Source organism: Mobula hypostoma, chromosome 2 (genome assembly GCF_963921235.1).
Source record: "Mobula hypostoma chromosome 2, sMobHyp1.1, whole genome shotgun sequence".
Taxonomy (NCBI): Eukaryota; Metazoa; Chordata; class Chondrichthyes; order Myliobatiformes; family Myliobatidae; genus Mobula; species Mobula hypostoma.
The window spans coordinates 176393421-176409818 of NC_086098.1; the positions used below are offsets into that span (position 1 = coordinate 176393421).

The 16398-nt window shown below is 41.6% G+C and overlaps 1 protein-coding gene across 1 annotated transcript; it reads right to left on the reverse strand.

Annotated features, from left to right (window-relative positions):
• Positions 1–1898: 1898 nt before the first annotated feature.
• On the reverse strand, positions 1899–14441 carry tp53rk (TP53 regulating kinase). The gene is made up of 3 exons (XM_063074217.1): positions 14248–14441; positions 10702–10977; positions 1899–4712 (listed from the first exon to the last, which is right to left on the reverse strand). The coding sequence occupies exons 2-3, from the start codon at positions 10952–10954 to the stop codon at positions 4234–4236; spliced, it is 732 nt and encodes a 243-aa protein (XP_062930287.1). The 5' UTR covers positions 10955–10977; positions 14248–14441; the 3' UTR covers positions 1899–4233.
• Between the last annotated feature and the right edge of the window lie 1957 nt (positions 14442–16398).

Consider the following 16398-nt stretch of genomic DNA (forward strand, 5'->3'; position numbering starts at 1 on the left):
TTAAAAAAGGACAAGGGAGAATGGCCTTTGAATTTCGTTGTCTTCAAATTTGTTGCCATTCTACATTTGGTATCCAATGATATAATTTGCAAATCTAATAGGCTCAATACCAGCCAGGCCAAACACATTACCTTATGAAGAATGGTGTATTTTCATCGATCCCAAGATTTACCAGTTAGATACAGGAAAGATTTCATTAAGGTGTTTTCTTCAGTTCCAACGGAGGCTACCAAGACAATGGTGCTCAGAAGCTAAATCAGCGCGTTTAGACATGGGTCAGCAGTCACTCTTTACGGAAGGACTGAGTTCGTGCAGCTGCTCCCGTATGCAGATGAAAAGATGTTTCTGATATTTTGAGATTTATGTGATTATTGGACTGTACTTTATATTGGTTTCCTTCACTTTTTCAGTGTTTTCTTTCTTGTGGCCAATTGGCAGGTGGCTGATTCATTAATGTGTTTAAGAATGGGGTTTGGGGTTTTGATGCTGCTGTTGCTGTTCTTTTCTGTGAGTGAGGGGGTCAGGGACTGTTATTGTCACTGTTTTTTTCTGCAGGGAGGGGATAGAAGGTTTTGGGATCTGCAAATTTTGTTTCTTTTCTTTTGTGCCGGGGGGAGGGTATTGATAACTTTTCTTTCATCAATTCCCATTTCCCTTCTGTATTTCGTGGCTGTCTGGAGAAGACACATATCAGAGTTGCATTGTACATGTATAATTTGACAATAAAGTGAACCTTCGCATCCAAAACAACTGAGGATTTTCTATTAGGGAACTCCTAAGAGGGATTTTCTCTCCCAGAAATAATGCACTACAAAGAAGTAACCAATAGCTTAAATGTAGAATGTGTATCGGTGCATTTTAAGATGTAATTTTGTAAGTTGGGCAACTGATAAAATGTTTTCTAGATCTTGGAATCTTCATTCAAAATCTGTGTGATCCTATTCCTTCACATAAGTTTCACTATACATACAAAAAGACATTCACTCAGTGGCCACTTGATTAGGTACCCCACCTGTACCTAATAAAGTAGACACTGAGTATGTTCATGCTGTTCTGCTGCTATAGCCCATCTACTTCACGTTTTGACATGTTCTGCATTTAAAGATGCTCCTCGCCACACCACTATTGTGACGCATGGTTATTTGAGTTCTTGTTTTCTTCCTGTCAGCCTGAACCAGTCTGGCTGTTCCCCTCTGCCCTCTCTGATTAACAAGGCATTTTCACCTACGCAACTACCAGCCACTGGATGTTTTTTGCTTATCGCACCATTCTCTGTAAACCCTGGAGACTGCTGTGTGTGAAAATCCCAGATTAGCAGTTTCTGAGATACTTAAACCATCCCATCTAGTACCAACAGTCATTCCACAGTCAAAGTCACTTAGATCACATTTCTTCCCCACTATGATGTTTGGTCTGAACAACTGAACCTCTTGACCATGCTTTTATGCAATGAGTTGCTGCCACATGTTTGGCTGATTTAATATTTGCATTAACGACATGATCAGGTGCACTTAATAAAGTGGCCATTGAGTATAGGTAACATAAATGGTTATTTTGTCAGGGCAACTTTGAAAGCATTATTTAAATCACCTAGAAGTAGAGATCAGCATACAGTACAAATATCTCTGCACATTTTGTGGTGAAATGTACAAACTTCTTATGGGTTGTTTAGAACTGGGGTCACTGTCCCAAAATTAAGGGGGTTGGATATTCAGGACTGAGATGAGAATAAATTTCTTCACACAGAGAGCAATGAACTCTTGCAGTTCTCTGCCTAATAAAGCTGTAGAGTTCAGCCACAGAGTGTATTCAAAACAGATCTTTACTTATTCAGATAATGAAGCAACATGTGATCGGGGCAAAAATAAAAGCTGAGATACAGGATCAATGAGAACCTTACTTTATGGTGGAGCAGATACAAGTAGTGAACAGCTTTTATTTCTTATTTTCAACTGCCCTCCAAAATGGCCACTTGCTTCAAGGACAAATTAGGCAATAAACACTAACATAGACAAGCTCTGTATCTGTTGTAAGAGTTAAATGTTCTTGCAGATAGTATGGATTTAAATTTGCCATTGCTTGAGTTTAGTTCAGCTTACTCCAGAACTCAGTGAAGGAAATTCAGTTTAATGGATAATTGCTTCCAAATAGAGATTTTCATTGCTACCATCAGGGAGGAGACACAGGAGCCTGAAGATACACACTCAATGATTCAGGAACAGCTTCTTCCCCGCTGCCATTTGATTTCTGAATGGACGTTGAGACCATGCATTAACGACGCGTTCAGGTGTACCTAATAACTCACTACATTTTTTTATTATTATTTTTGCCCTACTTACTTAACTATTTAATAATAATATACATATTCTTACTCTAATAGATTTTTTCTGTATTATTATGTATTGCATTGTGTTGCTACCATAAAGACGACAAATTTCACGACATATGACGGTGATATTAAGCCCAATTCTGATTATCATTCATAACATTTCTCCTATTATGATTATCAAGGTAAATGGTAAATACTGTGGATTCAAATTGTGGGTTAGACTGTGAAATTTTCAAGCATTTTTTCCCTCCTGAAAATGAGTACAAAGCATAACTAAATTTACTTGTATGTGCCTATTTTTAAATGATTCTTTTGAATCCTCTTCAATAAAGTAGCAAAGAGGATGCTCCTTGGATCAGAAAGCATGCCTTATGAAGAAAGATTGAATTGAGTGAGCTAGGGCTTTTCCATTTGGAGAGGAGGATGAGAGGTGGCCTGATAGAGGTGAAGATGATCGAGGACAGCCAGAGACTTTTACTCAGAGTGAATATGACAAGGTGGGAGATAATGAAGGCATTTAGAGGAAAGTACAAGAGGGATGTCAGAGGTAATTATGCATGTGTGTGAGATAGGCACATGGATGAAAGCAGAACAGAGGGGTACGTGGGAGGGAAGCATTAGATTGATCTTGAGAGTAGGTTAAAGGGTTGGGACATTATGGGCTGAAGGGCCTGTACTGCTGCACTGTTCTCTGTTCTAAAATTTGTGGTGAATGGAGCGGAGGGAGAAAAATAAAACAAAACTTAGGTAGCATTAAATCATTTATTAACAATTTTAAACACAGTAAGAGAACTACCTTTATGTAAATTTATTGTATAAAAGATTTTGACAGATTTTTAAAATTAAAGAACAGGAAAATAAAATGTTTCGATTAAACAGGTGCACCACAAGGCTGTGTGCTTAACCCCTGCTCTACCTGCTTTATACTTATAACTGTGAGGCTTAGCACAGCTCCAATGCCATATTTAAGTTTTTAGACGATGCAACCATCGTTAGCCGAATCAAAGGTGGTGGTGAATCAGCTTCTAGGAAGGAAATTGAAAATCTGGCAGAGTGGCACCACACAACAATCTCACTCAATGTCAGCAAGAGAAAGGAGCTGATTATTAACTTCAGGAGGAGGAGACCGGAGGTCCAGGAGCCAGTCCTCATTGGGGGATCAGAGGTAGAGACGGTCCTTGCTGTCATTTCAGAGGATCTGTCCTGGGCCTAGCACACAAGTACAATTACGAAGAAAGCACAACAGTGCATCTACTTTCTTAGAAGTTTGCCAAGGTTTGACATGACATCTAAAACCTTGACAAACTTCTATAGATATGTGGTGGAAAGTATACTGACTGGCTGCATCAAGGCCTGGTTTGAAAACACCAATGCCCTTGAACAGAAAATCCTACAAATAGCGTGGATATGGTGCAGTCCATCGCATGAAAAGCTCTCTCCACCATTGAGCACATCTAGATGGAGCGTTGTCACAGGAAAGCCGCATCCATCAAGGGTCCCCACCACCCAGGTTATGCTCCCTTCTCTTTGCTGCCATGAGGAAGGTGGTACAGGAACCTCAGGACCCACACCACCAGGTTCAGGAACAGTTATTACCTTTCAACCATCAGGCTGTTGAACTAGAAGGGATAACCTCACTTGCCCCATTACTGAACTCTTCCCACAGTCTATGGACTCACTTTGAAGGACTCTTCATTTCATGTTCTCGTTTTTTTATTGCTTTTATTTTTTTTCTTTTGTATTGTGCACAGTTTGTTGTCTGTTGTACACTGGTTGTTGTCTGTTCTTTTGAGTGCTGTCTTTCATTGATTCTATTGTGTTTCTTGGATTTACTGTGTATACCCGCAAGAAAATGTATATGGTGATGCATATGTACGCTGATAATAAATTTACTTTGATTTTCATTATCCAACCATTGACCTCTTCCTTCCTCTCTGTCTAACTTCATCAAGCTTTTTTATGACAGGAGCCGATTTTCTTGATGTGTTTGTGTAGCTCTTCAGGAAGACTTTGAAAACACTTTCTGTGTTGGGGTGGCTGCTCAGAAAAGCTTTCTCCAGGACATAAAGGTCGACACCTTTATCCTCAGGCAGAGCAGAGATAAAACTCAAGCCAAAATCGATTAGTACCAATTTCAACTCTTCCTCAGGCTGGTGTATCATCATGTTTGAGGTAGTGAGGTCCCCGTGAATGACATCTTCATCGTGCATTTTTGCGAGGATATGCCCAATTCTTTCAGCCAAGGGAAACAGCTTTTCTGTATCCTGCTGAGACTTCTGAACTGAAGTGATATAGTCACGGACAGTAAAAGCTCCCACTAAATCTTCGAGGTAGATGCAACTTGAATTGTAGTCCACAAAATATACCACAGGGGTTGCAATACCTACAAAATAAAAAGATAATTGACTTTCTACATAGTTTTACTGATTTCAGTCTATCACCTTTTGAAAAACTTGACTCATGATGAAAGATGGTTTGAGAGCTTATTGCTTAAAGCTGCACTATAGTGCCTAATGTCATTGCTCTAGTTTTTAATGCAAAAACTATAGGAGTCCAAGGGTGGGAGAAGACGTTTGTTTTTGTCAAAATAAACAGTAGTTTAGTGGTTAGCACAACATTAATTCCCGCCATTGCCTGTAAGGAGTTTGTATATTCTCCATGTAACCATGTGGGTTTCCCACTACAGTTCAAATACGTACCAGACGATAGATTAATTGGTCATTATAAATTGTCCTGTGATTAGGCTAGGATTTAATCGGGGGATTGCTGGGTGGCACAGCTTGATGGGCCAGAAAGGCCTATTCTGTGTGGTATTTCAATAAATAAATAAATAAATAAATAAGTTGAATATTTACAAGAATAAACCATTCAATGCCTTTTTACTCTTTACATTTATAGTCAATGCTATCCGTACTGTTCTATTATGTGCACGTGCCCCTGGGGTGGTATAGCACTACAACGGGTGCCAGGGTAGTGCAGCGTTACAATATTACAGCTTGGAGTGTTTCGGAGTTTGGAGTTCAATTCCAGCGCTGCCTGTAAGGAGTTTATATGTTTTCTCAGTGAACTGTGTGGGTTTCCTCCCACAGTCCAAAGATGCATCGGTTGATAGGTTAATTAGTCATTGTAAATTGTCCTGTGATTAAGCTAGTGGTAACTTGATGGGTTGCCAGGCAGTGTGGCTTGTTGAGTTAGAAGGGCCTGTTCTGTGCTGGATCTTGGAATAAATAAATAAATAGTTCTGGAGCTTCCTCACCCAACCTTGCCTCTCCTTCTCCAGTAGCAGAACCCTACACTGCGGTCTTTCCCCATCAAGCCCCCTGCAGTGGGGCACCAAGCTTCAGTGCATTCCTCAGCATGTACTCCTGCAGCCTGGAACATGCCAGTTGGCAGCGTTCCTCCACAGATATCTCTATGTGCTGGTAGACCAACAACTTGTAGTAGACAGTTGTTTTTCATATTGGAGACTTGTAACCAGTGAAATGCCACATGTTTCAGTGCCAGGTCTGCTTCTGTTTGTCACATAGGGTGGCATGGTATCATAGTATTCAGCACAAAGTTTTACAGTACTGGCAACCTGGGTTCAATTCCCACTACTGCCTGTAAAACCATTCTCCCTGTGACTGCATGCTTTTTCTCCAGGCTGTGGTTTCCTCCTACAGTCCAAAATATGTACCGGGCAGTAGGTTAATTTGTCTTTGTAAATTGTCCTGGCATTAGGTTAGGAGTAAATTGGTGGGTTGCTGGGCAGTACGGCTCAAAGGGCCCATTCTGTGCTATATCTCAATCAAACAACCAATAAGTAAATAAATTACATATAGAAACATAGAAACTTAGAAAATAGGTGCAGGAGTAGGCCATTCGGCCCTTCGAGCCTGCACCGCCATTTATTATGATCATGGCTGATCCCCCAACTCAGAACCCCGCCCCAGCCTTCCCTCCATACCCCCTGACCCCTGTAGCCACAAGGGCCATATCTAACTACCTCTTAAATATAGCCAATGAACTGGCCTCAACTATTTACTGTGGCAGAGAATTCCACAGATTCACCACTCTCCGTGTGAAGAAGTTTTTCCTAATCTCGGTCCTAAAAGGCTTCCCCTCTATCCTCAAACTGTGGCCCTTCGTTCTGGACTTACCCAACATCGGGAACAATCTTCCTGCATCTAGCCTGTCCAATCCCTTTAGGATCTTATACGTTTCAATCAGATCCCCCCCTCAATCTTCTAAATTCCAACGAGTACAAGCCAAGTTCATCCAGCCGTTCTTCATAAGAAAGTCCTGCCATCCCAGGAATCAATCTGGTGAACCTTCTTTGTACTCCCTCTATGGCAAGGATGTCTTTCCTCAGGTTAGGGGACCAAAACTGCACACAATACTCCAGGTGTGGTCTCACCAAGGCCTTGTACAACTGCAGTAGTACCTCCCTGCTCCTGTACTCGAATCCTCTCGCTATAAATGCCAGCATACCATTCGCCTTTTTCACCGCCTGCTGTACCTGCATGCCCACTTTCAATGACTGGTATATAATGACACCCAGGTCTCGTTGCACCTCCCCTTTTCCCAATCGGCCACCATTCAGATAATAATCTGTTTTCCTATTTTTGCCACCAAAGTGGATAACTTAACATTTATCCACATTAAATTGCATCTGCCATGAATTTGCCCACTCACCCAACCTATCCAAGTCACCCTGCATCCTCTTAGCATCCTCCTCACAGCTAACACTGCCACCCAGCTTCGTGTCATCCGCAAACTTGGAGATGCTGCATTTAATTCCCTCATCCAAGTCATTAATATATATTGTAAACAACTGGGGTCCCAGCACTGAGCCTTGTGGTACCCCACTAGTCACCGCCTTTCTGAAAAGGTTCCATTTATTCCCACTCTTTGCTTCCTGTCTGCTAACCAATTCTCCACCCACACCAATACCTTACCCCCAATACCGTGTGCTTTAAGTTTGCACACTAATCCCTGTGTGGGACCTTGTCAAAAGCCTTTTGAAAATCCAAATATACCACATCCACTGATTCTCCCCTATCCACTCTACTAGTTACATCCTCAAAAAATTCTATGAGATTCGTCAGACGTGATTTTCCTTTCACAAATCCATGCTGACTTTGTCCGATCATTTCACCGTTTTCCAAATGTGCTGTTATCACATCCTTGATAACTGACTCCAGCAGTTTCCCCACCATCGACGTTAGGCTAACCGGTCTATAATTCCCCGGTTTCTCTCTCCTATTAATGTAGGTGGTATGATTAGTGGGTTTGTGTAATTCACCACAACAGGTGGTATGGTGGACAGTGAAGAAGGATGTCCAATGTTAAAATGTGCTCTAGCTCACCTGGGAAAGTTGGCAAAGGAACAGTAGATGGAAATTTAACTCATACAAGTGCAAAGTGATGCATTTTGGGTACTAAGACCCACAGTGAAGGAGAAAGCTGATGGAAGTGTTGTAAAACAGACAGGCCCTAGGGTAGGCACGGTGGTGAAGCTGGCATAATGATGATATGCTTGTCTTCATCAGATGAAGCACTGAGTACAAGAGCTGGGATGTCATGTTATTGCTATAGAAGATACTAATCAGTCTGAAGCTGGAATATTGTGCACATTTCTGGTTGCCATACTATATGGAAAGAAGTGATTAAGCGAAGAGAGTGCAGAAAAGATTCCCAAGAATACTAAGGATATTGGACAGCTTGGGTTATACGGAGGAACTGGATAGGCTGGGACTATTTTCCCTGGAAGGGAGGAGGCTGACAAGTGATCTTACAAAGGTTTATAAAATCATGAGAGGCATAGGTAAGGTGGCTGGTCACAGTCCTGAAGCATGTACCACCAGACTCAAGGACAGCTCCTACACCACTGTTATAAGACTATTGAATGGTTCTCTAGTACGACAAGATGGAGACTTAACCAGATATGAACTCGGGACCATTCACCTCCAAGTCCAGTGCTGGTGCCACTACACCTCTGCCAATCTATGTTATTTATTCAGTTAGTTGTTTTACCTTGTACTACCTCAGTGCATTGTGCAATGATCTGATGTGCATGAACAGTACGCAAGACAGTCTTTTCACAGTATCTTGAGATGTGACAATAATAAACCAATTCCAATTCATACAGAGAGAAAAATAAGAAAGATTAACTTTATTTGTCGAACGTATATCATGACATTGAAACATACAGTGAAATGCATTATTTTGTGTCAAATCAAATCAGTGAGGATTATGCTGGGGGCAGCCCACAAGAGTTGCCATGCTTCCGGTGCCAACATAGCTCTGGAGAGCTGAGACAGGCCAGTTCCTAAACCCTAGAGCTAAGCTTCCCAATCTTTTCTATGCCATGGACCCTTACCAGTCTGTGGACTCCAGGTTGAGAATCCCTGCCTGAGAGGCAGAGGCAGAGGTAGAGATTTTGGAGACAAGAGACTGCGATTGCTATATTCTGAAGCAAAAAACAATCTGCTAGAGCGACTCGGTGGGTTGAGCAGCATCGGTGGTGGTGAGGCACTGAGATACAGTGGGGGGAGGTGAAGAAAGGAGGTGTCAATGTTTTGAAGTGTTCTAATGCAGGGTTTCGAACTGAAAAATGGAACATTTCTCTTCCCCCCCCAACAGATGTTGCTTGACCCCACCCCCCCCAGCAAATTGCTGCCAGAGATTCTGGTGATGGCCAATTGAAGGGAACATTGGAAAACCACTGAAACAGCAGAACCAGAATTAAGTTTATCATCACTGATATCCGTCGTGAATTTCATTTTGTGACACCAGTACAATGCAAAACATAAAAATATACTATAAATTATAATAAGAAATGTGTATAAAAATTTTGGGAACCAGGGAGGAGTTGCATCTCTACCAAAGGAGGGGTAAGGTGCTCCCTCTCTCCGCTAGCCTGCAGGTCACCCTTGGGCAAGGTGTAGCACCTGCTTAGCCCCTGAATCAGGGTCATTTGAAGCCACAGGAATAGACGGTGGATGGTCATGTGAGCAGCTGGTGCACATCTCAAGTCCTGGTTATGCAATCACTGACACCAGGCAAACAATCTCTGAAGAGTACTGGTAATGACTGGGGTCATCTGTCTTGTAAAGACACTGCCCAGAAGAGGGCAGTGGCAAACCACTTCTGTAGGAAAAAATTGCCAAGAGCAATCATGGTCATGGACAGACCATGATAGTCCACGTCATTCGATGTGGCACATAACAAATAAACAATATAAAATATTAAATAAGTCCTGCGAAAATAGAGCAAAAATAGTGAGGGGATGGACTTAAAATGATGTCAGAAAGTGGCAACATTTTGCATGCAGCTCCCAAGGGAATCAAATATTTCCGCCTAGGACTACTACCACTGAAATCCACACCATGAGCTCATCCAATCAATTAATCTGCTAAAAGTAAAAACCTGATATGAAATTTTGGAACATTCACTTGGAAGAAATGTATTAATCCTGAAGCAAAGAAATAGAAAGTGTAAATGCAATGCAGAGAGTTGTAAATTTAGTCAGCTCCATCATGGGTACCAGCCTCTATATAAATTAGTTAAATATATAGTTTAAATAATTAATGAAAAAAAATATACACACATACATACATATGCATACACACACACTGTAATTCAGTTTTTTTTTCTATATTGGTATGTATTGCATTGTACTGTTGCCACAAAGTTAAAAAATTTCACGACATATGCCGGTGATATTAGATCTGATTCGGAAATTTGTGTTTATATGATCAAAAGAATAACTAGAACATAGAGCAGTACAGCAAAGGAACAAGCCCTTTGTGCTGGACTAACTCAATTAGTACTCAAATGGCTAACTAATCCCATCCTCCTTCTTCCATTTTCTCACATTCATGTGTCAATGTAAACATCTCTTAAGTCTCGATTTGCCTCTACCACCATACTAGGCCGTGCACTCCACGCACCCACCACTTTTTGTGTAAAAAAAACATGCCCCTCTCATCTCCTTTGAAATTACCCCCCCCTTAAATGCATGCCCTCTGATATTAGACATTTCAACCCTAGAAAAAATATATTATCCGTCTACTCTATCTATGCCTCTCAATCTTATAAACCTCTATTAGATCTCCCCTCAGTCTCTGCCGCTCCACAGAAAATATTCCAAGTTTGTCCAACTTCTCGTTATAGCACATACTCTCTAATCCAGCAGCATCCTGGTAAACCTCTTTTACATCCTCTCTAAAGCCTCAGCAGATTTCCTATAATGAGGCAACCAGAACTGTATACAACAGAAAACTTTTTTCAGAGTTTTCACCTAAAATATTAACTATTTGTTTTCAAGATGTTGTTGAGGTTCCTATATCATATTTGAGCAAACAAAAGGCATTACAATGGACACTGACCAGCTTTCCGGCACCTGAGGATAGATCGTACTTCTTGAGCAGTCCTGCGATGTGTGAGTTTCTTGTCCAGAGCAGAGTGACGGTAAGATTTGGGGAACCGTTCCTTCACAACAGTTGGCTTTCCAAGGAAACTTCCCTTGTAGATTTTGGATTCAGCACCTTGCTTGATCATCTGGAAATGCTGAAGAAAATTTTTGACACGGAGCTTTGCGATTGCCCCCAGGTCATCCTGCTGCAGAGTTTCTGTCGTCATAGTGTAGGATGTTCAAGAAAAACCTGCAGTAACAATCAGAGCAGATGAAAACAGTGAATCGAAAATAAAACACAATGCCCAAAACTCAAATACTGCAGACTACGGAATAAAATGTAAAAGGTTGGAAATTCTCTGTGGTTCAGAGTAACAGAGCTTAAATTCCAAGGAATTACCTTTCATTAAAACTCTCTTTTCATGCTATATAAAATGCCAAAAGTATTCATCTATAATTATAGCATGTCTGCTAAATTTGCATTTTATGTGTATACTTATGAGTAGAGTGAAGATGAGGGCTTTTTAAAAATTATTCTACAGGTTGATGGGACTAGGCAGAATAATAGTGTAGCGTGAAGTTTCTGTGCTGTAGAGCTCTGTAACTCTACAAACATTGCAAGCATTAAACTACAAATGAAATAGCTTATGCTAAAGGGAGAACAAAGGCTACTGACGAAAAGTCTAGGTCCAAGAAGTTGACTGTTCATTTCCATTTATAGATGTTGCCTGACTTGCTGAGTTCCTCTAGCATTTTGTGTGTGTTGCCCTGGATTTTCAGCATCTGCAAAACCTCGTGTTTAACAAGGGCTACTCCTTCTATTTCGATGATGTGATGTCTGTTGAGGCAATCAATGTAATTTTTTGTTGTCTATTTCTAGATCTGAAAATTCAGTGAGAAAATTCTGTCTAAGCCATCGCTCTGCAGCTGACATCCATCTGCACTGCCTCATTGGAAAACCAAACTCTGCTTTCTTGCACATGTCCTTCACTCCTAAAATAAACCATATTTGCAAAAAGACAAAGTACACGTAGGAGATAACCCATTCATCTTATAAACCAAGATGGTGGGAAAAAGCAGGAGATAGTGGAAGTTTGTTTTCCCAGAATAGAGGCCAATGACCAGTGGAGGTCCCCATGGCTTGGCATTAGGCCCAGTGTTATCCATCATCTACAACACTGTGCAAAAGTCTTATGCACATATATATAGCTAGGGTGCCTAAGACTTTTGCACAGTTCTGTAGATGAGGGTAGAACTTTCACAGTGAACAGTAGGGCGCTGGAAGTGATGTAGAACAGAGAGACCAAGGAGTACAAGTACATGACATCGCAGGTAGACGGTGATGAAGAAGCCTTCATCAGTCAGGGCATTGAGTATAGAAGTTGGGATCTTTTGTTGCACTGAGGCTGCATTTGGAATATTGTTTTCATTTTTGGTCATGCTATTAGAAAGATAGTATTAAGTCAGAAAGACTGGAGAGGGGATTTATGAGGGTGCTGCCAGTACTTAAGGGACTGAATTATAGAGCGAGGTTAAGCAGGTTGAGACTTTTATTTTCACTGGAGAAAGTGGTTGAGGGAAGCACATTAACAACAGTTAAAAGGTTCTTGGACAGGTACATTTTTAGGAAAGGTTGAGAGATATGGGCAGAACACAGGCAAATGGGACTAGCTTAGATGGGAATTTTGTTTGGCATGGACCAGTTGCACCAAGGGCCTGTTTCCATGATGTATGACCACCCCGGAGATCAGAATATCACTTCTTAATCATTCCTCATGATCAAATCTAAAACATGTTGCTCCCATATGTTCCATGACATACTGCTCATAACATGTGGGGCAATCCCTGACACACTCCAAAATAGCTCTCCTATGATACCCTTGCCAGTTTGATCTGTCCAATTAATACATATATTAAAATCTCCCAAGGCAATTGCAGTTCCCTTCAAATATGTTCTAGTTATTACATAATTTATGCTCAGCACTATGAATAGGTCACAATTTGGAGCTTATAAACACAGGAGATTCTACAGCTGCTGATACTCTTGAGCAACAATGCTGGAGGAACTCAGCAAGTCAGGCGGTACCTACGGAAGGGAATAAAGAGTTGACATTTTGGGCTGAGACCCTTCATCAGGGATGGAAATGAAGGGGGCAAAAACCAGAATAAGGTGGATGAGGGGTGAGGAGTTAAAGCTGGTGGGTGATCGTTTAAACTACCGTAAGTGAGTGGGTGGGGAAGGTGAGAGAACTAAGAAGCTGGGAGGTGATGGGTAGAGGAAGAACAGGACTGAAGAAGGGATCATAGGAGAGAGGGGAACCTGCAGGTTGTGTGCGTTCTGGTAAATCTCCTGCTTCTTGGTGGGTGATCCTGCTTCCACAACCCTTCCGGTCCTTTGAGCCATGCCACCCCAACAACCCGTGACAAACATGATTAACCATAATTGAAACACAGGGCAATTTACCAGGGACATCTTTCAACTGTGACGACGCAGGAAAAAAAACACACATTCCATGGGGAGGATGTACAGAGACTCCTTACAGAACAGCACTGGAACTGAACTCTGAACTAATACAATCTTGCTGTTGCAAAGGGGATAACTACACTCACCCCAACAATGAACTGACTTCAGAACCTATGGACTCACTTTCACAGGCTCTACAACCCATGTTCTTTATATTTATTACTATTATTATTTTTTGTATTTACACAGTTTGTTGTCTTTTGCACATTGGTTGTTTGTCCATCTTTGTTGTGTATGTTTTCATTGATTCAATTGTGTTTCTTTGTGTTTACTGTGAATGCCCGATAAAATGAATCTCAGGGTGGTAAGGTTTCTCTTATGCTTACAAAGGTCTTTTAATTACATCAGGATACCTACTGGCTGAACCCATTCCACACCAGAGCAAGCTCCACAACCCACTGCTCTGTACGAAGAAAACCTTTTGATTAAGGAACATTGAAAAAAATACTAACACTATAAATTTGAAATAAGAACAGAAAATGCTGTAAAAGCACCAGGTGGGTGGGCAATAATCTTGGGAAGCTCTTGAACCCAAAAAGTTAATTCACTGTCTCCAAAGATGCTGCCTGACTTGCAGTGTTTGTATTGTTTTTTAAAATTTTTCTTTTAACATTCGTTCTCTTATTGATTGTGGATTTTCCAATATCTCCGCTGCCCATCTCTTCTTCACCACCTTGACATTCGCTTTCTCCTCTCCGTCACATCGCCCCCCTCTCTCTCCCCTTCCCGTCCTCCACTCACGCTCATCCTCAACGCGAATCCCAGGTTGGGGCCTATTCCCTCTCCAAATACAACACTCACACAAAAAATGCTGGAGGAACTCAGCAGGCCAGACAGCATCCAAGGAAAAGACGTCGACATTTCAAGTCGAGATCCTTCATCTGAGTTTCCCCAGCATTTTCTGTATGTTGCTTTGGATTTTCAACATCTGCAGATTTGTGGCCCTCTCCAAATGTCTGTTTCCCTTCTCTCATTCGAACGCCAATTTTCTCTCACCTTTTTTTTCCGGGGGTCCTAACTCTGCGTCAGTTTCCCCCAGAGGAAAAGTTTCCAAAACATCAGAAGATTAAAATTTTAAGATCAGCCACCTATTCCGTGCATGTATAACGAGGACGTGCTCTCGGACCGGTCCTCCAATATCCCGGCATTGATTACCCGGCGGAGGACCGATCGTTCAGGTCTTCCATGATCCCGACAGCGATTGCGTCACAGCGAGTCTGGTGGTGTATCGCCATTTTTAATCCTGGCATTTGCCTGTTAGCATTTGAAAAGTTTTAAGTCCGAACTAACAACATAAATGAAGGCTTCAGTTAATTCTGCAAGTTTACTTCATTTGTTTAATTATTGATTTTATGCAAATACACAGTTATTTGAGGCATAAGATATTCTTCATATCAGAGTACATACATGTCACCTCAGACATCTCTGAGATTCTTTTTACTGCGGGCATACTCATAGAATTGTAACTGTAAACAGGATCAACGAAAGAGCAAGAGCATAGAAGACATCAAACTGTGCAAATGTAAACATAAATAAATAGCATGAAATAACAAGATAAAGAGTCCTTAAGGTGAGATCATTGGTTGTAGGAGCATCTCAATAGGTGAGTGTAGTTATCCTCTTCTGTTCAAAAGCTTGATGGTTGAGGGGAAGTAACGGTTCTTGAACCTGGTGGTTCAACTGTTGGAACCTGGAGTAACACACACAAAATGCTGGAGAAATTCAACCACTCAGACAGCATCAATGGAGAGGAATAAACAGTCGACATTTCGGGCTGAGACTCTTCATCAGCACTGGAAAGGAAGGGGGAGGAAACCAGAATAAAAAGTGTGGGGGGAGTGGGAGGAGTACAAGCGGGCAGTTGATAGGTGAAACCAGGTGAGAGGGGAGGTAGGTGGATGGGTTCATAGGTTCACTTAATATCAGAGAATGTATACAGTATACAACCTGAAATTCGTACTCTTCACAGGGGAAGGGGGAATGAAGTGAGAAGCTGAGATGTGATAGGTGGAATAGTAAAGAGCTGAAGGAATAAAGGAATCAGATAGAAGAGGAAAGTGGACCATGGGAAAAAGGGAAAGAGGTGGGGAATCAGAGGGAGGTGATGGGAATGGGGATGGGGGAAGAGAAGGGGTGAGAGGGTAGCCAGAATGGGAAATGGAATAGGAGATAGGGTTGGGAGGGGAAGAGAAGGTGGGGAGAGGGTAACCAGATTGGGAAAGGGAAAAAGAGATGGGTGGGGGAGGAATGATTATCAAAAATTTGAGAAATCCATGTTCACGATATCAAGTTGGAGGCTACACAGATGGAATGTGAGGTGTTGTTTTTCCAGCCTGAGTTGGGCTCCATTGTGGCAGTAGAAGCCACTTCTCTGATTTCTCTAATATGTTTTATCTGATATCAGTTTTACATTCATTCAACACTATTTAGTTAGTGTTTTAGCCTAATATTATAGAATAACAATTATCCTGGGTCAAATAGAAATTACAAATGGGGGAATCAGAAACAAAACAAATAGGAGAATTAAAGTACACAGCAGGTTGAGCAGCATATATGGACAAAATTTGTGCGTCAATGTCTCGACTCAAGACCCCACGTCAGGACTGAGAGAGATGAGGAAAGGTTGAGGACAGTACGATAGTGTAGTGGTTAGCACAGTACAGGTGGCCCAAGTTTAATTCTCGCCGCTGCCCCTAGGAATTTGTACATTCTTCCTGTCACTGTGTGTGTTTCCTCCCACAGCCCAAAGATGTAGTGGTTGGTAGATTAATTGGTCATTGTAAATTGTCCTGTAATTTCATTAGGATTAATTTGGGGGCTGCAGGACAGTGCGCTGTATCTCAATAAGTAAATTAATAAATCAATCTGACAGTATGAGTAGTGTGAGGGAGAGCTGTGACAGGCTCGTAGGTGACAGGTCGAACCAGGCTGTGGGGTGGGGGGATGGACAGATGATGCAGAGATGGGGAAGGTGAACAAAAGGAAGGACCTATGTGGACAGGTGAACCTGTGTGGGTTATCTGATACTGGAAAATTCAATGGGTTGTGAACCACCTCAGTGGAATCTATGAAAGTTATCTTATTATTCCTCTTCTTATCTCTTTTGTACTTAATAGTAATTTTATCTACTACCGCAAAACAGTAAAT